Source organism: Gasterosteus aculeatus, chromosome 13, assembly GCF_964276395.1.
Source record: "Gasterosteus aculeatus chromosome 13, fGasAcu3.hap1.1, whole genome shotgun sequence".
NCBI lineage: Eukaryota > Metazoa > Chordata > Actinopteri > Perciformes > Gasterosteidae > Gasterosteus > Gasterosteus aculeatus.
The window spans coordinates 19,930,092-19,954,264 of NC_135701.1; the positions used below are offsets into that span (position 1 = coordinate 19,930,092).

Consider the following 24,173-nt stretch of genomic DNA (forward strand, 5'->3'; position numbering starts at 1 on the left):
TTACTGAATGTACCGTTTGCTATGACGTGATAACTTGGATAGAAATCTGTTTGCGGGTACATATAAAGCAGCATTTCCTCTAATAAATGAGCGCTGCAAACAGTCTCTTAGACTGCGAGAACAGAACGGCCTGACCATCTGGTCAACAGAGGTGATATAAGAGACAATTTTGTTGCAATAAATGGGCCAGAAGGGGCCCAAACCCCTCTGCTAAGCCAAAGGGTTTCCTTAAAATGGAAAAAAGCGAATCCACGGAGTCAGCTGACCTTGAAATATCCATCATGGATTTCAATCTGGAGTGTCAGCCTGTCAATCGATGAAGCCAAACTCACCCTCAGCTTTTCACAAAGTCGTCTCGAGCACCCTGATGGAGGATTTGACAAACGGAGAACTGTTTCACAGACACGTAATGGTTATTTTATTCGTGTGAATTACCATTCCACAGAAAACGTCGGGTGGAGTCGACAAACACGTATCACAGTCAATAAACATGTTTTGCAGGATCCAAACACAAGTATCAAAGTACAGTACAATGGAAATAGAACATTCAGTAGACTATCAACATGTTTTCATACATTTTTGAATTCATCGGTAAAAATAAATTGGTTTGTACACTTTGCTCTGGTGATAAATCATAGTTATATGATTGCTGTATTTAATGCTTATGCACAAGTCTCCCAAAGAGTAAGGATCGTTTTACTCCCCATATAATAGTTAAGGACAGTATAATTGTCCATCATGTATTACTCTATTCCTTCATATCCTTATCACAAAAATAGACATCTATGGTAAAGTCATTTCTCAAACTGTAACAGGAAGTGGATGGACAATCATGGCGGTGAGTTGCCGTTGTGCGCTGCAGCACATGTTAAAGTGCATAAATGGAAACCGTTGATAAATGGGCTTTTTGTTTTGAGTGCGTTCCCCAAAGAGTTGACGCTTTTGATGAATTGCCTGCACGAATTGGATAATCGTTGTCTCGCTCTGGGCGATTTCATTTTGTTGCCTCTGGAAGGTTCTGGACCTTTAGTTAGTTTAGGGAGCGGCCGATAGATCTCAAAAGCAGATATTCATACAATGTGAAGTCTTTACATCTCCATATTGCAGTCTCTTGTTTTAAAGGGCATTTATCTCCTTCTTTTATTTTCCAATCATCTTGGTAAAAAATTTGGTTTTAAAACTTTATACCTGGTTTTAGGTATCAAGTCATCTTTACTGATGAAGGTCTATTGATCCGATCAGGAGTACAACTGAGCCCCCACCCCTAAAGCTTTGGTAGATTTCTATGTACTATGCACATTGATAATGACTCGGATGCATGCAGAACTTTACTTCATCAAATGCAGGCGGTGCTTTTCAGAGAGTCGTGTTTTATTGCAACAGTTCAATGTACTGGGAAGCTTCTGGAACACACGGCCCTCACTCATCTGTCTGCATCTCACTGAACAAGGGGACCATGTCCTCAATGTCTCCGTCGCATTGCAAAAACCTCAATTTGAAAAAGGTACTTAGAAACCTTTTTGACCTCAACAGTTTACAGGTCCCTCGCCACTAACATTTTTTTCAAGATTCATGTCTGTCCAAAGCATTGGGAGACACACTATTTTAACACACATTTATTGCTCCATAGCAACGCGTCCAGACAAAAAAACGAGGAAAGACAAACATCTTGAAGCGGGTTTATCTTGGGTTTCTCTTGGGTTGCTCTTGAGTTACTCTTGGGTTGTTCTTGGGTTGTTCTTGAGTACCTCTTGAGTTACTCTTGGGTTGCTCTTGGGTTGCTCTTGGCTTTCTCTTGAGTTGCTCTTGAGTTGCTCTTGAGTTACCCTTGGATTGCTCTTGAGTTACTCTTGGGTTACCCTTGGGTTGCTCTTGAGTTACTCTTGAGTTACTCTTGGGTTACCCTTGGGTTGCTCTTGAGTTACTCTTGGGTTACCCTTGGGTTGCTCTTGAGTTACTCTTGAGTTACTCTTGGGTTACCCTTGGGTTGCTCTTGAGTTACTCTTGAGTTACCCTTGGATTTCTCTTGAGTTACTCTTGAGTTACCCTTGGATTGCTCTTGAGTTACTCTTGGGTTACCCTTGGGTTGCCCTTGAGTTGCTCTTGAATTACTCTTGGGTTACCCTTGGGTTGCCCTTGAGTTGCTCTTGAGTTGCTCTTGGATGGCTCTTGAGTTACTCTTGGGTTACCCTTGGGTTGCTCTTGAGTTACTCTTGAGTTACTCTTGGGTTACCATTGGGTTGCTCTTGAGTTACCCTTGGATTGCTCTTGAGTTACTCTTGGGTTACCCTTGGGTTGCCCTTGAGTTGCTCTTGAGTTACTCCTGGGTGGCTCTTGAGTTACTCCTGGGTTACCCTTGGGTTGCTCTTGAGTTACCCTTGGATTGCTCTTGAGTTACTCTTGAGTTACTCTTGGGTGGCTCTTGAGTTTCTCTTGGGTTGCCCTTGAGTTACTCTCGAGTTACTCTTGAGTTATCCTTGGATTACTCTGGAGTTACACTTGAGTTACTCCTGGGTTGCTCTTGAGTTTTTATTTTATTTTATTTTATCATATACTAAAGCAGCCCTCGTTTTTCATGCAGTCGTACGCGTTGCTTTTGCTGTAATTGCCGATTGCACGACACCAAACCCACAATTGCTCACAGTTGTCATTTAGGAATTGAAAACAGCTGTTACACAGTCACAATGATTTATACATTGAGAAGAACTTTCACAAACGTGTCAAGACGACTAAATCCATGCATTTCATGCATAGATGATGGTCATTCTCTGAAGGCCCACAAAGGCCCGCGGTGGAGAGAGAAAGAGAGAGTGTTTACTGCACGTCCAGCCAGTTACCACAACAGCGTCGTCCAACCTGTGAGCCGTTGACCTGCTTCACTATGCTCGCGCCGCCGCCTGTGAACCAGCGAAAACCATCCACGCAACAGCACGCAGCTCCAGACCTCGCACACAACAACACCTTGCAGCCTCGGGGATACATTTTCCCTCAATCCTCCCCACAATGGTTTACTTGATTTCCTCGTTCATGATCATCTGCGCGGCACGCCGGGCGGACACAGAGCTGGACAGTCACTGCACTTCTCTTTATCGCTGCCACCACACTGAATGCAGCACGGCGCCGATGCACATTGCTAATGGACACTAAACGTCGTATTACGAAGAGTGATATGTTTAGTCAAATTCCTGCACGTGTGGTGTCCTGTAGTTTTTCTGCAGTCGTATTCCGGATTGTCTGTTGAATGTGTTGTTGCTCTTCTTTTGTTGTTGTTGTTGTTTTGTGTAGTTTGATCTCTTCAGTCATTTATCTGTAATTCTTTTTCACCTGTCAGGTGGCGGTCCAGGCCGAAGGCGCCGGCGCTCCTATTTCATGCCGCTGCGCAGCACCTGATTGGCTGCGATGAGCATGACGCTGATGATGAAAGCGATGGCGAAGGCGCATATCAGGCTCTTGCGGACGCATGTTTGCTTGACATGCTGCGTCGGGCTGGAAGCTGTGGGGGGGGGGGAAGAGGAAAGACATTAACTGAAGGTCTGTTTAATGTTTGAAAGGTATCTCGATTACAGATTGAAAAGCTCATCACAGGGCTTTGACAATTACACAAACACAATCATATCGGAGGGATGATGCCAAAAAAAAAATTGTTTCCGCACCTGTGTGCTGCGGTAATGCATCTAGATTAAAATGTTGATTGCAGTTTTGGAACAACAAACAGATGCGTTGGCACCTGCCTGGCATATTAAAGGATGCTCGCCTTGCCTTGTATATATGTATATATATATCATTTATTTCTGTTCGAGATGCTAAAGAAAAGCTGCATTCATCTGTATTTTTTTAAGGGTTAGGGATCATTTTTTCAACGGAAATCGTACAAATAAGTTGGTTATGGTTCCATCACTAAACCTACACATTATATAAATCCAATGAAAGTAACTCTGAAATTGGGTTAGTTTATCCTACAACTTTTATGACTTGAGAAATACGTTTTTTAAAGTATCCGCGGACAGGAGATGTCTTTTTACTTCTCGTGGCGGACATGGAAGTCGTGATTACACAGTTCGGCCTCATCCTGGAGGCTTGTGCGACGCCGATGGAGGCCGTCTGCAGATGTCGGAGGTGGCGCCATGTCACTGCACACAGCGCTGAGCACTTCTCAATCATTTTCCTAAATTCTAGTTAGTAATAAATACTTAATCACAAAGCAAGTTCAAGATGCTTTTGATTTCTCACAAGGGCTTAATCCACAAATTTCCACCACAGTTTGTTCAAATTCTACAGGAATACACCCACAAAGCGTGAAGATCAAGTTAAGGGCCCTTGCCAAGATTAAATGACATTTTGAAAAGAGCATATCCTAGCTTCCAGGTCAAGATGCCTCCAGCCTCACTGTAATGTCCCCGGCTTAATTCCAACTTGACATCCTGTAGCATCACATCCGCAGAAGCCTGTGAGAGTCTGAGTGAAGTTCTTCCTTACTGTCTATGTCCACCTGGCATTCCCCCGGGTTCTCTATGTGGTTCTCCTCCGTCATGATGATGTTCTCGATGTCTTTCATGGAAAGGTGATCACAGAAGGTGTCGTAGAGGAGCCTCTTCAGCTCTTCCACCGTTAACTTCTGCATGTCACACTGGAGGTGGACACACATGACTGAACATTAACTCGGACACGACAACTACCAACACAACGCATATACGGCATGCAGCCACACGCACACACGACACGCAAAAAGGGTGTGAAAAATGCTCAAATGAACAGCGAATGGAACGCGGCGTATGCAGTGTATATTTTAAGAAGATAAATAAACAGAAAGTAGGAAGAGCCATATTAAAGATAAGGAACTTGAGTTGGGATGTAATTAAAATACGAATCGCTCTAAGAAGACGTCTGAGTTCAAACTGCAGATTTAAATCGCTTTTTTTTTTTTCACTCGTATGTTCGAGTTAAAAATGTGAAGATTATACTGCATCACTTATATGATGGCTTCTATAATAAAACAACTTTTTCACTTTTTGTAAATGCTCATGCATTATGCAGATGTGGAACAAGACATTACTTAAAAGAGTGGTAGAAATATCCCACAAAAAATAAAATAATTACCAGTAAGTCCTGCATTCAAAATTTCACATGAATAAACACAGTAGAACTATCGACAAAGCGTATGCACGATATCATAAAGTGCACTAGTCGAGTGCTGCGCCTCTTGGACAGTCCTAATGGACTTCACAATGTTTCGTTGGATTACATTAATACCAACCGCATGTATGATAATTGTTAGGTGGTGCAATTTAAATTAACAGCAATGCATTTTATTCTTTTAGGCATTAAAAAAATTAAACTATTTAAGTTCACTTTATGACTAATGGCACTTAGTTATACAACCACAATGGTGTTATATAAAGGTAGAATTCAATAAAATAGAGAATTACTGAGACCAAAACTAACAATAAAATACAGCAAATGAGTTGATGGAGGATCTGTGGCTCATCTATGTTACTCATGTTCTGGTCGGCTTGTTCCAATGGGGCTCCGCGTGATCAATCCTGCAGAAACGTGCTCGATAGTACTATTGTGTTACATCATTTATGTGAGGCAATGCAGCCTCAGTTCCTCATCCTTACTTGACTCCCCCATCAGGTGAATTCCCACAAGTTCCCTCTCTTTCGCTCTCTATTTGGAGGCTTCCTAATCGCATAACTACTGACAAAGGATGCTCAAACGCGGGCTCCATCCCATTAATGTCGCCCCGCTCTCAAAGTGTTACAAAGTGTCTGTATTTTACATAACAATTGACTTTAATGTCGCCACACACGCGCAAAGAGGTCGGGGTGGCAACTCAAAGTCTTGATGAGGGATCCATCTTTTGAGGGAATCCGCACATCTCCAAGGTTTAGAAACCATTAGAAAACTGTTTCTGCTTTAAAGTGTCACTGTGGGAGGCTGCGTGCTTCTGCACTCGATAGGTTGCCTACAGATGCTGTCTCTCTCTTCTTGCTAAAAGGCAGAAAATGGTTGAATCATGAGCACCTTCCAAAAAACGGAGTCAAAGTCAGTGCCGTGGAACTTATCTGGCAACCCAGCTGCCGTCAGCTTTGGGCCCAGAAGAGTGACAAACTCCTCAAAGTCCACCTGGCCGTCGCCTGCGAAGAGAGGGACGGTTTATCGCGGCTGGTTTTTATTACAGTTTTAGCGGCGCTAATGAAAGCAGAGTGGTTTGTTTGCCTCACCGTCCATGTCCAGCCTCTGGATGATGACTTCCAGCTCCACCTCGTTTGGCATGTAACCCAGGGAGCGCATGGCCATTCCCAGCTCCTGCTTTGAGATGAACCCATTCCCATCACGGTCAAAGACTTTAAAGGCCTCGCGGATCTCTGCAAAGAAAACACACACGCACGCACACACACTGAGTGGCTGAGCAATGGGAAATGTTCCACACACCAAAGACACATTTGTTATGCCACATCAATGCTTGAGTCATAGTTATATGAGGGTTGGCAGCTCGGGAGAGCAAATTCCACCAGTGAAATGACAAAGAAAGAACTCTTTGTCTTATTTTGGCCAATATCAGAACACTTATTCAATATAAACTAAGTCTTAAAATCTTAAAAGTGCCAGTAATATTCTTCAGACAATGTGCATTGCCTTCAAACATGAAGGGGAAAGTGTAATATTCTTTAGGCTTTTTCCATTCATACTCTTTGTAGAAAGAAAGACAAAAAAGTTAAATGATCCCAAATATTTAAAACAATTACTAATTTGAACACAAAACACCAGTGACCCACCTTCACCTACAAAATGTCCACACAGAGAGACACGTGCCGGCCAGAAGGACACTCAAAACGACCACAACGCAAAAGAAAATGACTACAAAGGAGAAACACAACAAACCAAAGGAATGAAAAAAACTTGAAACGGCTGCAAAGAAAATACAAAGAGACAAGAAAAAAAGACAAATAATAACTACAAAGACACAAAGTGAGTAAGAGACGTACAAAGAGAACCGCTTCATCGACAGAAACTCAGCAGAATCCATCAAAGACAATTATTGTCCCCGCAGTTTTAACTCCTGCCGACACGTTGCCACCATCACAACAGGAAGTCTTCCGGCACTTAATTCCTCATTTCAGCCACGCTGAGCGCTTCCCCTCGTGCTCTGCTTGTTTACTCTCCACGCCGGACTGAATTCCTTCATTTACATGCAGCAAAGTCCACAACCGGACAATTTCAGACTCGCCACGTCTCCGTGACCCCCCCCCCCCTGCGTCTGATCCGAGCAGGACGAAGGAGCCGAGCAGGAGATGGACCTTTTAGATGGAGAAGACACGCGGATCTGTCTGATCCGTTGGAATCAGAAGCCGTAGAATCTGTCATCTGTGAAAGAATCACGTCTCCCTGTGTGACGAGGATCAGGGAACAGAATTCAAACCGTGCCACGGGGACAGCGCGGGTACCGTATTTGAAATAGATGCTGCTATTTCCTCTCAGGTTGAATCATCTCAAGCCTCCAGCTGTGCGTCACGTTCGTCCCTGGACGTGATCCGAGTGTTTATAGAAGAGCGATACCTCAGGATCCGTGCGAGGGTTCCGCTCCATCTGTTTGCTTTGGAATGAGGGGTTTTCCATGAGAAAAACACACTGCTGCCACACGAGAGGCACGAAACCGTTGAATAATACGCCAGCACAGTTTCAGTAAACGCTCCGTCTCCCCTGAAAGCTTTATTTATTGATCGAGGGCCAAGATGAAGTAAAAACCTCCCGACTAGTGAGCGGTTTATGTTTTATATAAAGAGTTGGTATTGTGTCGAGATGAAATCCGGGTACAATTGGTTGAAGGGGGATCGTGTACTCTGTGTATTCAGCATTCACACAATGCAGATGCTTTAGTGCTGAACCAGCGTGGAATATCATGAATGCATCATCAAGTCCAGAGAGAAATAGAATATGTAAAAATATTACCAAAAGCACTTGATATCGGGACAAACCAAGCACAACAAGAACGGACCGACAAATCTCCAACGCAAAGCACTCCAATTAATGAAAAGAGGCTGACTCATCATCCTTCTCCTTTAACCACCTGCCGCCCAGAAAGAGGACCGTCTCTTTGAGAGTTTATCCGCCTCAACTGCCCTCAGAAGGGCAACTGCATTCTCCCGTTTTCAATTTCCTGGGTGAGCCCAGAAATGGATCCACACCAACAGCACCCCCCATGCTGACAAACTGCCCATGCAGTCCAAAGCCAAGATGTCCTCCCTCCCTGTCTGTGAAAAACTGCCCCCGGCAGACGTTATCTGAACGGCTGTGATATCCGGGGAGCCTCGAATGAGTCTCTGCAATCAAAGAAAGTCAGTTGGCAACTTTTCAGCACTAGTTAGTTCGGCAGCCTTGAAGTAAATGGATCTTAATGCTGAGCACGCATAATGAAAAAAAAAAAAGTTATGTCCCAACCGTCCTTCGAACATCCAAAATAAACAGTCTTCAGTCATCGTTCTTCATATTTGAGGCTGAAACCAAAACGCTTTTGGAGAAAGTCATTAATTAAAACATGAGCGGTTGGTTTCAACACATCGGACCCAAACAACAACAAAAGAGCGATTGATTGAAAAAAAGGAATGGAAGGTGTTATTGGTGCATGGTGGTGTTCGCTTTGATGCAGAGGGCCTCCAAAGATGCGACGCCGCGCGGGGCCCCCTGCGGGGCGATCCGAGAGAGGAGGAGGAGGAGAAGCCTGTGTGCCGCCAGAGCAGGCGTCTGAAGCTGAACTCCCACAAGAGGACGGGCCGCCGCGTACTCGCACTGTCCTCCCGATGAACTGCAGCGGGTCTTTTGCCGCGGACAAAGCCGGGGGAGGAATCACATTTGGAAATGGAGTCACGCAGGCCTGTGGCGAGGTGCTCAGATCCGCGTTACATCCCCTCCCTCTGCAGCGTTCACCGCGATAATCTCGAGGATGCAGAGAAAGGTCGTCCTCTCTTGTAGAAATGTAATCGTTTGAAAAGGGCCGAAATGTTCGCTTGGATCTTCGAGGCATGCCTGGAGCAAAGCTTTGCCCCTTATCAGGTTACATTTAGCCTCAGCGAAAACCAAGTCTTTATTTAAGACCTTATCAGTGTGAGAAAAACACTGCTTATGTGTGTGTGTGTGTGTGTGTGTGTGTGTACTTTAAGCAGCTACTTTTAAACACCCTTAGCAGCTATAATCCTTCTCTAGCTGGATATTGGCCGACTTTTGCACCGGGCAGATTTGAATATTACCATTACAGGCTTCTAATAAAGCTCTGGAGTATTCATAAGGGGTATGTGGCAGAGTGTAAGACATCTGTGTCTTAAGGAAAAGCTCATCTCTGGTTTTAAAAGAAACCTCCCTCCGAAGCGCTTAAACCTCGCCGATGCACCGCTGCCAAGAGACAAAAAAAAAAAAAGTTGGAAAGGTCGATTTGCTTTATCCTCAATAAGAAAGGAATCCCTGAGACGACTTGATAAACCCCACTTGACCCTGAATGATTGAAGTCAGTGAAAGGCCAGGAAATTCTCGTCTCTGTTGCTCATTTCCGTCTTTTCTCGTCAGCTGGTCGTCTCTGATTTTTGCCTTTTTCTTTCTCCCTCGCTGTTATTTTCTTCAAAGCTGCAGGTTCTCATCATCCCGGCCGATCGCTTGCTGAGGCAAAAAACACATGAAAAGCACCTCAAACGAAGGTCAGAAGTGAACGATCAAAAGCCTCCGCTCTGCATTTCAGCTCGTCCGACTCGCCCTCATCAGTCCCGCTACCTGATTCGCACTTGTGGATCTCGTTTTTTTCTCCCCTCCGCTCGACTTGGTTATTGTCTGGTGCACTTTGCAGTATTGTTCATCAAAGGGAGGGAATATTAGCCACGGGAGTGTGTGACTCGCCTTCCATTACTCACCACGGTTAATTTCACCGGTAATAAAGGCTGCTGGATCTACTCCATCGTGGCAATCGATCAAAACGGGAATAAATGACTTAACTGCAACAAACCCGACAGCCGTAATCACAGCACTTCATGATGCTCCGCGCTGCTCTACCCTCACATGTTATCCATCAGCAGCCCATTCGCCGAGGTAGGATGTCGTGCCGGATTACAGTAACTGATGAGCTGAGAATCTAAAAAAGGCCGCGGATGTCAGTGGAACTACGTGAGTGGGTGTCTGTTGGAATCCCAATGGAAAAAATCTAATTCCCTCTTCAACCTTTGAGCAGATTTTTCTGTTTCAAATATAGAAATAACACATTTGACTCGTTTCCCTTGTAAAGGGAAGGCTTTATATTTTGAGCGAATAGCCTACATTTATTTTCTTTCAGTGGAGCAGTGGGTGAGGTGATATTGGGAGCTGCTAATTAGCTTAGCTTATTAGCTACAAAGACCAGAAAGCGGGAGTAACAGGTTGCCGGCTTCTGTCAAACAGCAACTAAATCTGCAATTTAATTCTAAAGCTCATTAATTAACAGACGGTATGTTGAACAAATAAACACACAGTATAAAGACAAAGGTTTAAAGGAGGATTATGACTTCCTGGCCGTCGCCGTCACTCGCTGGAATCTTCTCTGGTTGCCGGGCAACTTCTCAGAAGCTCCAGACAGCCTCGCGCGTAACCCGCACTGAAGCTGTGAATTATCATTTAAAAATGAAGCCGATATATATAAAAATACGCTGGAAGACAGACATCCACCCTGTGAACCGTTTGGCCCCGGTATTTTTATATTCATCGTACAGAAGTCTAATGTGGTATCAATCTTTCCCTTCGACTCTCCTCTAGAGAGAGAATGTTTCTCCAAATGATACCCTTTTGGTTTGAAAGTGCGTTTTTCCAACTGAGCGCTGGACAAAATACCACAAGCGTCTTATCATTTCCGTGCCGTTTCATGCTGTCTGGTACGTGTCTGATTGTCGGTCCGTTGGCTTTGTCAGAGTCGAGGGGACGTCTGGTGTCACCACTCTAAAAGGAGCCGGAGCCACGCGGTGGGCCGCCCCGCTAACTGAAGGTCATCCTCCGTCTCCACTGCGGCTACCGCGCGCTCTGCGCCCAGCAAAGTCGTCTCTCGCCGCCAACCCGCCAACAAACTTTCAATACAGACAAAAAAACGCGGAAGTGTCGGCGTCTTCGTCCTTTAGAATTGGACCAGCAGCAGACTTCAGTGAGTCACTGTGGACTCTGGAGGAACACGTGGTCATGGACTAGAGAGGCCGAGGCTAGCTGCTGCATGCTAATTTCATCAAAGTGCATCCATCGCATTTACATCACGTCAACGAATCCTCAATGCTGTTTGTAAAGTTGATTTTTGAACGTTCTATTATTGCTATTCTGGCCGTATCGCACACATTTTAAAGTTATTAGCACTTAAACATCAGCTTTAAGTGTATTTGTTCCCTGAGTTATTTATTCATGAAGGTTGAGCCAATGATATCATGACAAACTGCACACTGGAACCGGTCCACAAAACCAGACTTTAAGAAAAAGAAAATATCCGTTTCTCACAGCGCAAAGATCGACCTGGAGTCCATTCACCCCGACAAGAGACGACCCATTTCTGGTGTCACACTTTTATCAGCGTCCGTGTCGAGCAGAGCTTCTTCGTACGCCGCCCTTTTCTTTCAAGCAGGTGACACGACCGGGAGAGACATTCAAAGAAAATCCATTCCTGCCTGTCCGTCTGGGAGATTCTATCAAACGACACTCCGTCATGCAGGTAAAGAGGTAAAGAGCTGAGCGACGGGACGACGACGTACAAAGTGGAATGCATCCTGCTCATTGTGTTTTCATACCAGCAGCTAATCTGTAACGTCACAAACAATGTCCTTTTCCGGAAATGGATGAAGTGAATCTTCTTTTTTTTATCTGATGACAATCAGGAAAGCCGCTGAGACTTTTCAGCCACTTTCACAGAACAAAGTTGTCACTCACACATGCATCTTATATATAAAACTCAACAACGAACTCTGCAGTTGTTGCAGACTTTATAGGCAAGTGTTTGGTTTTTGGTAAACAAACAACTCTGCACACTCCACACTAGTGGAAATGAGCCAGCATATCAAAAATCATCATGTTTTTAAAACGGTCGCAGTTGACCCTTTGGAAGCGCACCCCCACAACGCCCACTGATTCTGCACCAGCAATACGCTGTGTGCATAATTGCAGTCTTGCCAAGAAGATGCCGGCGTCTTTAAATATCTTCATTTGTATTCATGTAAGTGCTTCCAAAGGAATGGAAGTCAACCCTCCACCTCGGGGCGAAGCAGGATGAGTCAATGTTTTGTGCGCTAGCTGCTGTAGGAGTCGAGCAGAAACACGGAGATCGCCTCGCAGGCAGTTGACGCCATTAGGAGCACAGTGGTGCCAGTGTGCTTTTAGAGGAGCTATCAGCCTCCAAAATCAAATTCTAACAAACTCTCGCTTGTATCATGGAGTAAAGGAAAGAATGTAGAAACATATAATCCAGCTGGGTTGCATTTATCCGACCGCTTCTTGTTTCTGACGTCTCCGCTACCTGTCGCCGGGGGCAAAGTGACAAGCCAGTCGCTGTCAGCGCTGGAGAAGAGGAAAGCCCCCTTCTCCTGCCTGAACAAATGGACAGAAAAATCGTCTTAAAAGAAAGAAAAAATGTCATCAGGCGTGGAATTTGTGGGCCTAACGTGTCAAAGGAATAGTTAGATTGCTGCTGCGTTCATTCCCGTGGCGATCAGGATTGAACAGGAGGCAAACATTGGAATACGACAAATAAAATGCGGCGATCGTGACCTTCTGGGAGAGATTCTGATCCTCTTTGCTTTGTGTCTCCGGGAAATCTGGTGCTTGTTTACAAGAGCTCCTGGAATCTGTTGCAAACACTTTAAGCTCAGCCCTGGGACTATTTTGAAGCGGCTTCCAACGGCGCTGTTGTTAGGCGGTGTGGAAGAGGCTTCCCACTTAATTCCACCTGCAGTGATACTGAAACAGAGCTGTTGGTGTGTGCGCGTGTGTGTGTGTGTGTGTGTGTGTGTGTGTGTGTGTGTGTGTGTGTGTGTGTGTGTGTGTGTGTGTGTGTGTGTGTGTGTGTGTGTGTGTGTGTGTGTGTGTGTTTTAGTGGTGGAGGAGGTCCAAACTATATCAAGCAGCGGCAATATGACCAACAGTCCTTTTTTCTCGTCCCTCTTGCGTAGGAGGGAAATGGAGAATGCAGAAGCCAATATTGAAGATTCAATTTATGCTTGCTTTGTCGTACTTTCTACCCCCCCCCCCCCCCCCCCTTTCCCCCTGCACACTTTCTACCTGACACAAATACACATGCTTACAGAGCATCTCAAAACTAGCATTTGGTTCCAATTATAGCTTTGACAGCCATCTCGGCTCGGAGCACGGTGCCACCGGTCCAATCCCCCGGGGTGTCCAAACCCAGTAATTGAAAATTGGGTCCCTGGCTGTTCGTGCCAAGAGGTTTTGAGCCCGCTGTCCCGATACATGAATGGCACACAGATATTCATTAATGTGCTATTTGGTTTCGTGACAAAGGCCCTATCTCCCTGACGGCCAGGCGGATGAATGTGACACAACCAGGCAATTCCCATCCGTCTCTCAGCAGATGCCAGCAGTGATGAGACAACAGACTGAAGCTTAAGACCAAATGATTTTCTGATTTTAAAAAGTATCTGTTGAAGGGGGCCTGGGGCCTAGAACTAAAATATGCACAATATGTCTTATCAGAAACCATCAACGTAAAGTACCCATATTCACTTTCTCCTGCTACTACGCCACAACCTAATAAGCCCGGTTTCAATAGCTTTGTTCCCATTTCTTGCTACCTGGCAGGAAAAAGCTGTGATCCGCAGTTACACACTTGACGACACCAACGGCATTCAACCTTGAATCCTAAAAATCTACCTCTTCCGCAACACGTACGACATTCCTCACACGGGGTCTAATGCTCTGCAACGCCTGAAGAAATCCCCGCCCGGTAACTGTGCGTTACCCCGAGCTTCCCTGCTCGCACCACGGAGCCTCCATCCAAACCGCCGCCTGCGCGTTGAGCTGGAAAGGCCGAACGGATCGCTCGGTCTTTCCGCACGGCGACTGCAGCGAGGCCGCCTGCGTGGATTTCACTAAGTGAAAGTCAAAGTGAAGCAGTGTTTGTTTATTGCACCCGAAGCTGACTGTAAACTACAGTGGGAGGGTGAAGAGGAAACTGAGATCCCAATCAATCTCGACAACTAAAAGCGTCTTTTCAAGTTAGTAAAATAATCACTGATGTATAAGACTATCCATCATTGTTTATTCTGTGCATCCATCCAGGCAAAGCGTGTGTGCACTGATTAGGATGGTGGGTTGACACTTCTCTTTTCATCGCAGGCTCAGTTCGATGGCTGTCAAAGGGAGAACAAAAAAAAAGGCAGAATGGCAGCTTGAAGGAGCCTGGTCTATCTTGCACCCGTTCCCGCTGCTTCTGTCTTTTGTCCGGTGCCGTGCGCCTTCTCAAACAGATGTCATGTAACAGATACCGAGGCTGTTTTTTTGGGAGCTAAAAGCCTATTAATATTTGGCCTCTTCTGCTCAATGAGTTGAATTCTGATCAACGTCTGCACTTAATCTCCCTACCCATTGTAATTCAGATTTACGTGTATGGGTGCATGAGACAGAGGAGTGTAATTGAGTGTAAATCCCTGGTTCAAGTTACAATTTAATTACTGGTTCCTCCCTGGGAAATTCTGCACCAGCATCCATTGATTGTTTCCCACAAGGCCCAGCTTGTCTGTCATTCACACTTTAATGAAAATCTATTGAGAAAGGCAACACTTTGGATCTGATGTGTTTCCACATTGTTTCCCCAACAACATTTTCATTACTACGGTAACAAAGACACGAGTCGCAGTGATCCAATCAGGAACTTTCTCGCTGTGGCACTCGAACATTGTGTCCGCTGGAAGATAATGTGCAGATGTTGCAGCTTCACATTACGTTATTATCGTCAAGATACTGAAGAACAAGCTTGCTGAGGATGGTTGCTTTTTGGATGAGGGTTATTTTAGCATCATTTTTTCATCAAAATAGTCTAATATTGAAGCAGTAAATCTCTCTTCCCACGTCTCTCTCTCTCTCTGGAACTCGCGGCGCTGTCCAAGGTTCTGAACGAGGGCAGCTGACCACAGACAGCGCACTGCACGCGCTTGTCATGAATACAAGAAAAAAAACCTCGAGCAGCCCCGGCGTCGTGCACGTGCAGGTGTCACATCTCACCTTCAACTTCGTCTTCGGGCAGGTTCACCGGGGCGCTGTAGGAGAGGATGTCGGGGATGGTGCAGATGCCCCGGTACATCAGCGTGGAGGTGACTGGATGCATCGGCATGGCTGCGACCTTTGGTTGCCACCTGCGTCCTGGTCATACAGAGATGTCTATGAAGAGCTTCCCAACTTCCCCGAACGGCCACCGGCGGAACGGGAAAGCGAGCCCATGGATGCGGGTACAGGGGTGTGCGGGTGCGGGGGGAGGGAGGGAGGGGAGGGGGGAGGGATGCCGCAGCTTTTCCGCTAAAACCTGTCTCTTGGTCAATGACTGAGGATATCAAAGGATGTCTTACCTCGCCGTAGTCGTGTGTCTTTCTCCTGCAAAATGCCCCGACCTCCACACGCAATCACCGGATTAAAGAACTAGCTCAGGCCGAGACGATGCGCACATGTTAGACATATACCGACTAATCGGTACGCTGATTTGTAGCTCATCAACGCATCGGCGGTTTTCAGACTTTTCAGTCCCAGCGTCTGTTTGCTGCGAGCGACCTCGCGCATCCACTTGTTGGATCCGTGCGCTCACTTGACGCACTCCGTCCCCGCCGTCCACCCGCACATAATCCACACCGGGAGCGCGAAGGAACACCCGCGAACGTATCTGAAAGGTGTCTCCGGGGAAGCGCGAGGGGAGATGTCAGTTTACGCGCGCGTCCGTGACTTCAAAGACAAACAATTGCGCGCTCGCTGGTGACCGCCTGTGGGCACGGGGGCGCGCTGCGATCCAGATGCTCCATCCTCGGTGGGGGAACGAAGGAGTGCTTCAGTGGAAGGAAGCTCCGCTATTTAGACAGCCCCCCCCCCCTTTGTCTCTCACGCACATACGTCTGCACATATGGGTGTAGGCAACACAAAAACGCACACACCCCTCAGTCAAGACCTGCCCCCCCGGTTGCTCTGTTTCTTCCAGTACTCTCATCATGTCATGTGCACATTACTAAAAGCTTGAGGTGTGATTGGTGATCACCTGTTGTAGGTGTGCGGTTGGTGTATAATGAAAGTCAGCTCACTTGCTTGGATCACAATAAAGTTTTGCTGTGATGCCAAACTGATTTATAATGAGATGACATGCTGTCTGCCTTCCTCTCTCGTATCATCTCCAGTCGCTTCATGTGGCTCTTTGAAAACGAACTGTATACGTTTCAAATGACATGGTTGCCTAAGATGTGATATGTGTTGAATGGAGCAAACTTGAAATTTTGAGCTGATTTTTTTAGTTCATTCCAGTTTCAGGTCCAGTCATGCGAGGTCTACGGTTTGATTTTTCTATATCGCCGTAAGATGTTATTAGACGGGTCTCTGGATATGTGTTACAAGGAACAAGTGATTTATTGTTATTTTCTGCCCTGCAGCTGTTTGCTCTGGCAGCTGTTTTCAATAAATAAGAACTACAAACTCATAACCAAATAGCGGGCAGAGTAAGGTTTTGGTAAACGCAATATAACATTTATCAGCTAAAGAGCTTGTTATATACAACAGTTGACTGTTGGAAGCTGATTGTTGGATTGACATTCATCAGGTGGCCACAAATGAATCCAAATGAACAGTACAGTTCTTTCACGTATGAGAAAAGCAGCTTTAAGTTCGGGCTGCAGGGAACTGGCTAGCGAACCCATGCGGCTAACCTGATTAGATCATCTGCAATCACTAAATTGGTTATATAACCTTTTAAATATACTTGGAACTTATACGTGTAACTCCTTTTTATTGAGTTCCAACATTCTCCACACATAAAAATATGAAAAGAATTTAAAAAAATAGCAGCAGCCATGTATCCTCTGGTGACACGTGGCCCCTTTTACCAAAAGCGCTCTCAACAGGAGGACACTTTGAAGGTCAGAACACTTTCAGAGTCCGCCAGCTGCAGTGTTCAAGCTACGATGCGTCACATGGCTCTTTTGTCGCTGAAAATGTTGAATGATTGCTGCCCCCCCACACACACACACACACACTACCGCTGCAGGCAAAGGTCTCTGGTTCTGGCTATATATTTATATTTTTTTGAATCCAGCAATGAATATTTTGTACTCGCCCTCAAGTAAATCTAAAAAAAGCAGGTGCAAGTCTCGATTAGCTGCAAGGGGACATGGAACTGTTCTTTTTAAGTTCCAAAACTGCAAGAAACCCAACCTGCATATTTCCCCAAACAGTTCACTGGCATAATCCAAATGTTCTGAAGCCAAACGATTGCACTGCGGATTCAGGAGTCCAATCTTTCTGTCATTAAGTCCTGGGTTTTCTCCCATTCGCTATACGCATTCCCCCCACAGCAGTCTGGCCGCGTTCATCAGCTCAAAGGTTTCTCTTTCCAAGACTTCGCTTTAAAAATTCAAGCCTAAAACGTACTGTGGCGCTTCTCAGGTTTCAGTGAGTTTCTTTTCTTCAGATGTAAAACCAAAGTGTTTGGTATGTTCACGGCGCCTTGCAGTGATCAGTGGATATGATATTCACCACCTCCAATCAGACTAATCATGGCGAAGCGTGCAATACCTTTGAAAGGGCGACCGGGAGCAGAGGGTAAAAACGTGGGCGGGTTTGAGCCTGTTTTTAATGATAGCCGGTGATTTGCTGCAGGTGATAATTAGGTTGATGAGAGTCGACAGTACGGACGTATAGATCTCTGCATGGAGCGGAGAAGAGCTGCACAGCCGGTGGGTCATTTTATGTGGATTTATTTACACAACACGTTTAGTGTTGCTAAATATGCTAAAAATGACATTTGTCGTTATAAAACTATTGAAAAGACCAAAACTTACCCTCAAGAGAAAGAGCTGCTATTCGGAATTATGTGTTTCATTAACACATGTAGAATATCATTCTTAGCTCAAATGACAGTAATTGGATAGACATGACATATCACCCTGTTTCTTCATCATTTTCCCCAATTTCATCCTCTGATAAGTAAAGAGAGAAATAACAACGAGGACAAAGCACAGAGAAGAGCCCACGTTTGTACTCTAGCTTCCAAACATGGGAAAAAATCCCAACTGCCAATATTGCCTGGATGACAAAAAAATGAATAAACTAAGCAATATGTGAGTAAAATGTGAAGACATTTTATTCGTCATTTCTCTGAAAAGTAAAGTTGCCATAAGATGAAGGCTTGTTGTGATGTTTCCTCCGTGCCCCCGTGGAACAAATAAACCTTTTCCATTCTGTCTACATCCTCGGCTATTGACCAGCAAGGAGAATTGCACAGAAAGTATTGGAGTGAATAATGGCCCACACTGAGAGCCCCCATTATAGCCCATATAAGCATGGAGCCAGACCGAGCTGCAGACTGGCGAGGAGGGGGGGGGGTTAGATTCGGGACTAAACGGAGAGACAAATGTGGTCCTTCCAAACCCCCGGAGCAGACATGCCGTTGGAGATCGGCACTTGAACTAGGTAATGATGTTAGGTGATGCATTTACGAAACGTCTGCATGACAGGAATGGATGTTCCTGGAGTCTGAAATGCTGACAAAAGCCGCCATTACTGGTCTACTTTGCGTTACTCAGCTACCGAATGTTATGCGTTATCTGTCCCCCGTAATGGTGAGCTCTTATCTGCCTCTAAAAACATCAAGAAATGTCCACGAGGGTTACCACAGAGGTATGTAACAAGTGTACCTATCTTAAACCAAACCACAGTATTTTCCTAAACCTTACCACGTAGCATTGAAGTTCTTTGCAGGCACACCGATTGCTCGTATTGCCGGACATCCGTTGGAAGCGTGTGAAAAGTAAAAGACAACATTCATTATGCCTCTTGAGAAACGTTTTAAGCAAAGCCGACAGTATTAACTTCTGTGATTGAAGGACCGGGCTGAAATTCATTTGGCCCACTCAAAATGTAAAGCCTCCGTCCCTCACCAAACATGGCTGGCCCGCTGCCGCCATTCTTAAATGCTTTTCCTGACAGTGGGTAGAGGAGTTTCCGGTCTGTGAGGGAATTATGGATATGCCAGTCGGCGCCTGTGCTGAATCCGCCTCGGAATGAAGCTGCAGGATCAACATAAGCTGCACTGCAGGTTCAAACATGAGCTCCCCAAAAGGTTTTGAATACATTTTTTTATAACCCCCCGATAGCCCCCTCTCTTTGCTTCCTCGTCTTCTTGCCGGACAGCCTCAGGCCGGGACCCGTTGATGGTTTCAAGAGGAAGAGGATGCCTGTTTGAAGTGCTGCGTCGTTATTTAGGGAGCATCCGCCGGGAGCAAGTGTAGGAGGAGAAAAGATTGGATTTGGAAGCAGAGAAGACCCCCGTTATTTGGGGAAGAAACGAAATAGCAGCGCCCGGTGGAAAGCAGATGTAGGCTGGTTCGCCCAAATAAAAATCCTGGCTGTGCCGTGTGTGCAGAAAGGCAGGAAATAAAGGTGGCAGATTGACATGTAGCACGCCGGACTTCTGTAATACACTCGTGCTTTTAATAACAGTGACAAAGACCATGCACGAAAACGGCAGTAAACATTGGCAACAATGGACACAAGACAAGTGTTGTCACTGAACATCATCCAGTTGTGCAGGTCAATATTGACATTCTAGTTCTTGGCAGCAGTGTTGGGAAATACGCCGCCTCGGGCAATAAACACTGGTGGTACTGTGTGTAGCTGGATATAAAGGGGGGCGAATCCTTTTGGACTAAAGTCCAAATGAAGTTTCCAGTGTTTGATCAACCTTTTACTAATTATTGGTTATTAGACCAACGCTTCAGCCGAATGCAAAGATAATACAGTGCATATATCACGCAGGCCGCTATTCATCAAAATCAGGAACCTCTGGCCAGTGCATGGTTTTACCCCCGCCATGATATGAAAGTTAATGGTGCACTAAGGGTGCATCAATCAGATTTGAAATCATTTGGGTGGCCGTTCGTCCTTAACAGAGCCAAAGCACTGAGACCGTCTATGCTGAACGCACGCAGGAGACTTTCTCCTTCAAAAAGCTGTCACACGTTCGCCCCCCCAGCTTCTGCCACAAATCCCTGTGATGTCAGACTGACCGCGTTGCCTTCCGCTAGAGGCGCCGGGATAACACACGAAAAAAAAAAACACCCAGGACTGAGAGTCCTGGGAGTCTAAGTGTCCCTAGACTTCACTGCCTTGAGCCCCGAGCTTTAAGGGATATGTGAAGATTGCAGCCTCCGAGCTCGAGTCTCCGTCAAGAATGTTAGAGGCATCGCCCAAACATCAAAGTGGTGTAAAGTAGGGTAAGACAGCCTCATCGTGTTTGCATCCTGAGCGCGTAGCCGAGTGTTTACACACCTTTTCTGCAGGAAACGACACATCAAAAACGCCCGAGTCTGTTTTTTTCGGCTCTCACGACCCAGAAATGAAAGATAACCCTGAAGACGGTGAAAAAGAAAAAGCTGAACCACGGGGGAATTCAGCCCTTTTGAGAAAAGTTAAGCAAACTCCAGGTTGAGTGCGCGTGAGGTGAAATGTGATTAGATCCGACTCTGGTGAAAACGTTCATTGCACCAGTGTTCCTGAGGGTGGAAAACATCCCGACAAACAGCCTAAAAAAAAATTACTTTTCATGTCATTAAGCAGAGAGCATGTTCTCTAAATATTTACATCAAAATCTAAAATCAACAGTTTTGCGCAGATCTCTCAATATAACCTGGTAATATTGCATTGCATGCTAAGGGACGCGTCGTAGAACTACAAATTAGGCTTTCTCTAACTTCTCCAAAGTGTTGCAAGTATGAGTGAACTGTTGAATCACCTCCTCAAGACTCTCCTCTATATGGAAATGGGAGGAGGAGTGTGCAGAAAGCAAACTTCTCCCCGTTTTAAATCAATTATTCACAGTAATCTCCAGGGATGTGCATGCCCCGGCACTTTCCCAGGATAATTTCAAACGTGTGTGTCTGAGTGTGTGGAAGGTTCAGACTGAACCCCTTCAGTGCAGCGTGAGAACCATTCAGGATGCGGGAGTGTAACCGGGAAACGCCGGGTCCTCCGTGACCGAACCCCCCGAGAAGAAGGGGGCCTCCCGGACAGGTCTGCAAGGGCAGATTGGAAAAGGTCACATGTGTGTCCTCAGTGTCGAGTCTTACTGACAATCCCACCTCTGAGAGGTTGGGAATGTTTGACGAAGAGTAAGTGTCCCTCTTCAGCCTGTTGTGACTGTTACTGTGTGTGTGTGTGTGTGTGTGTGTGTGTGTGTGTGTGTGTGTGTGTGTGTGTGTCCGCTCGTCTGTTTTATACCTCTTTAGGGATCTTTAAGTAATGTTAGATGTTGTAAGCGGCTCTATATCTGTATTCCACCAGAACAGCATCCAGCAGTATGAAAGCACAGCTACCATCGCAGCAGGAAGAGAACACTGCATACATCCCTGACTGAAAATTGTCCTTCAGAATGTCTTTACATGTGAAACATGTCAATGAGGGACATTTCGGGTCAAGTGGCTGCAACATAGATTGTGTCTCGCAAATGAATCGATGTCGACGCGGCGAATAAGGTGAATAAATGTCCCCGAGTTCATTTTAACGAGGTGGTCAGCTCGTCATTGTCTCTACCTCTAGAACCGTGGGGTCGCTCTCAGGTTCAGCCAGCGGGGCGAGCTCACGCGCGCTCGACATCCCGGCGTTCTCAACTCACCCGACCTCGCCGCTTCACTCTTAAATAAAGGCCTCACAGCCGGACAGCCGCACGCCACCCGCCGGCGGTTGTTTGCCGTCGACGGCTGCACCCGGTTTCCTCCTGAATACCAAAACGAGCGATGCTCGGCCTCCTGGCGCCCGCTGATCGTATCCTGACAACAGCCTCCGTCGGTACGTTGCCGTGTCAACCAGCGGTACTGTCTGAGGGAGGGTGGATATGAATGCTGGCGTGCCACGCTCGGTTCTTCACCGGCATTAAATCGGATCCTCGTCTCGGTTTTGAAACGCTCGTCTCGTTTTGGAACGGCGTGAAGCTCGTGCCACGGCTTAATTGTCTCATTCAGTTGGGATTTTCATCTTCATTTATATTCTAATGTCTCACTCAACATGGAAGGGGTTAGTTTATTTGACCACCTAAGTATATTTAAATGTCAGTTTTATCCAGGTTTCCTAAATTAGTCGTTGTTGCTGTTAGGGGTGTGAAATTAACCTGAGCCTGTAAAATCCTCCGATTTGTGGTCCTTAGACATACATAAATCATCCATCGAGGCAATACAGAGAAGAGAGGCAATTGCTCCATCATCGCATGCATACATTATGAAAATGTCGCCTTAAAATGTAAATTAGAAACCTAATTTGGTGTCTTCCGAATCCTAGACGGCGTGAGTAGTATTCCGTACCTCGGGGTGTCATTAGCGTGCTATTTGTCTGCAGGATTCTGTTTTTAGCCTCTTGAATTAGCATCGTTGAACCAAACGCGCGAGGAGTGAACGGTGCAAAGGTGAAGTCGCTCGGTTGGGGACCTTTAAGGGGGGTCGGGTGCAGGTCAGAGGTCAGTCAGGGGAAACCAGCTGGTGCCAATCTGCTGTCCGCCTGGTGTGGATGTGTTGCTAAACCGAAGGCAGATCTGTGTTGGACAAATCTTTGAATCTTTTTAGAAAATTGGCAGCGGAAAATGCAAATGGAAGAAGTTCAAACAATCAAAAGGACCTAATTAAGAGAGCACGTGCTTGTTTCTTGTTTTTATTTGTGGGACTTAAAGATTTTTATGCTTTTTGATTTAATTGCTTTGAAGACCGCACTTTGTCACGTTTCGCCATCATCAACACACCAAATCCGAAGCATAAACCTTCTTTTTCTAATTCTCAGGTTATTTAATACATTAAAAAGCTTGACGTAAAGGCAACAAATGCTCGCTGGTGTAGGATATTAGGAACAAATTGACGATCCGGTTCATAAAATTAATAAAAATGCATATAGTGTACACCAGAATACAGCCATGATTCTGAACTGTGTAATCAATAAAGTAATGACAATATTGTAAAAACACTGTAATTCTGCAACTGTAATAGAATAACACCAATGTACAGTTATGATTGTATTTGATGCAATGTAATCAAACTGGAATGCATGCATGTGATACTTGAACAACAACTGATATTGACTGAGGATCATTCGAAATCCGAGTTACATTGAACTCACCAGAAGACCACTCCCAGAGGTGTGGACACTGACTTTCACACCTTTAAGCATTGTTATAAATACCTGTAGGAACCATTGTTCTGGAGTTCGCTGGTGGAGACAACAGACGGGCTCTAGGGATGGTCAAAGGACTGACCTGGGGCCTGTTGGTCGCTGAGACCAGCGGCTCCTCAGCTGAGATGTTCTTTCCCTCTGTCCGTCTGGCGTTTCTTCATTTTTGAACACAACACGAGTGATTGATGAGAGCTGCACAGCTAATTCCTTATTCATATTCAGGGAGTTGTTTAAATGCCCTAAAATGTGCAGATAAGCAGATACAAGCAGTCGGCATCATCGAATTGATGAAACTCCATTTCACATTGGTTGAAACAGAGGTTTGTTTCTGTTTCTGTCACAGCCCTACTTTTTGTGAATTCTACATTAAAACTAATCTCAGACTCTCTTGCGCAGCAGGGGCCTCCGCGGAGTCTGACAAAGAATTGTGATTTCCCCGGCCGATCAAAAGCTTGTTAGTGAGCATGAGAAAATATAACAAAATGCCTCAGCAATGTTCACTTCAATTTAAAATTTTATTCAGAGAAACTCAAAGCCTTCAAGGTTTCCTAAATGACCGGAGGAAAATACCGTCTATGTGGTGCACGCAGCGTCTGATGTTCAAAGAAGTTGCATCAACCCGCTTTGAGCATATAAGCGAGGGCGCGATCAATGCCGCTCGCAGCTTTAATTAGTTTAAGTCATCTAAAAAGACGCACAGTAATTAATATATTGCGGGAAATGAAATTAGACAGAGAACTTAAGGAAATGTTTGTGTCTCCTTCAAAATGACTGACGGGTTA

General features: G+C 45.5%; 1 protein-coding gene across 1 annotated transcript; it reads right to left on the reverse strand.

Moving 5' to 3' along the window:
* Nucleotides 1–394: 394 nt before the first annotated feature.
* On the reverse strand, nt 395–16,098 carry cabp7a (calcium binding protein 7a). The gene is made up of 6 exons (XM_040196123.2): nt 15,561–16,098; nt 15,220–15,357; nt 6,225–6,368; nt 6,025–6,137; nt 4,477–4,627; nt 395–3,493 (listed from the first exon to the last, which is right to left on the reverse strand). The coding sequence occupies exons 2-6, from the start codon at nt 15,326–15,328 to the stop codon at nt 3,363–3,365; spliced, it is 648 nt and encodes a 215-aa protein (XP_040052057.1). The 5' UTR covers nt 15,329–15,357; nt 15,561–16,098; the 3' UTR covers nt 395–3,362.
* Between the last annotated feature and the right edge of the window lie 8,075 nt (nt 16,099–24,173).

Excerpts from the sequence above, each read along its gene's own strand:
- cabp7a (XM_040196123.2), bottom strand. The coding sequence starts at position 15,328 with ATGCCGATGCATCCAGTCACCTCCACGCTGATGTACCGGGGCATCTGC. Across the intron at positions 6,369-15,219 it reads GCCCGAAGACGAAGTTGAAG|AGATCCGCGAGGCCTTTAAA; the intron begins GTGAGATGTGAC and ends TTTTCTTTGCAG. Across the intron at positions 4,628-6,024 it reads TTGACTCCGTTTTTTGGAAG|TGTGACATGCAGAAGTTAAC; the intron begins GTGCTCATGATT and ends GTCCACCTCCAG.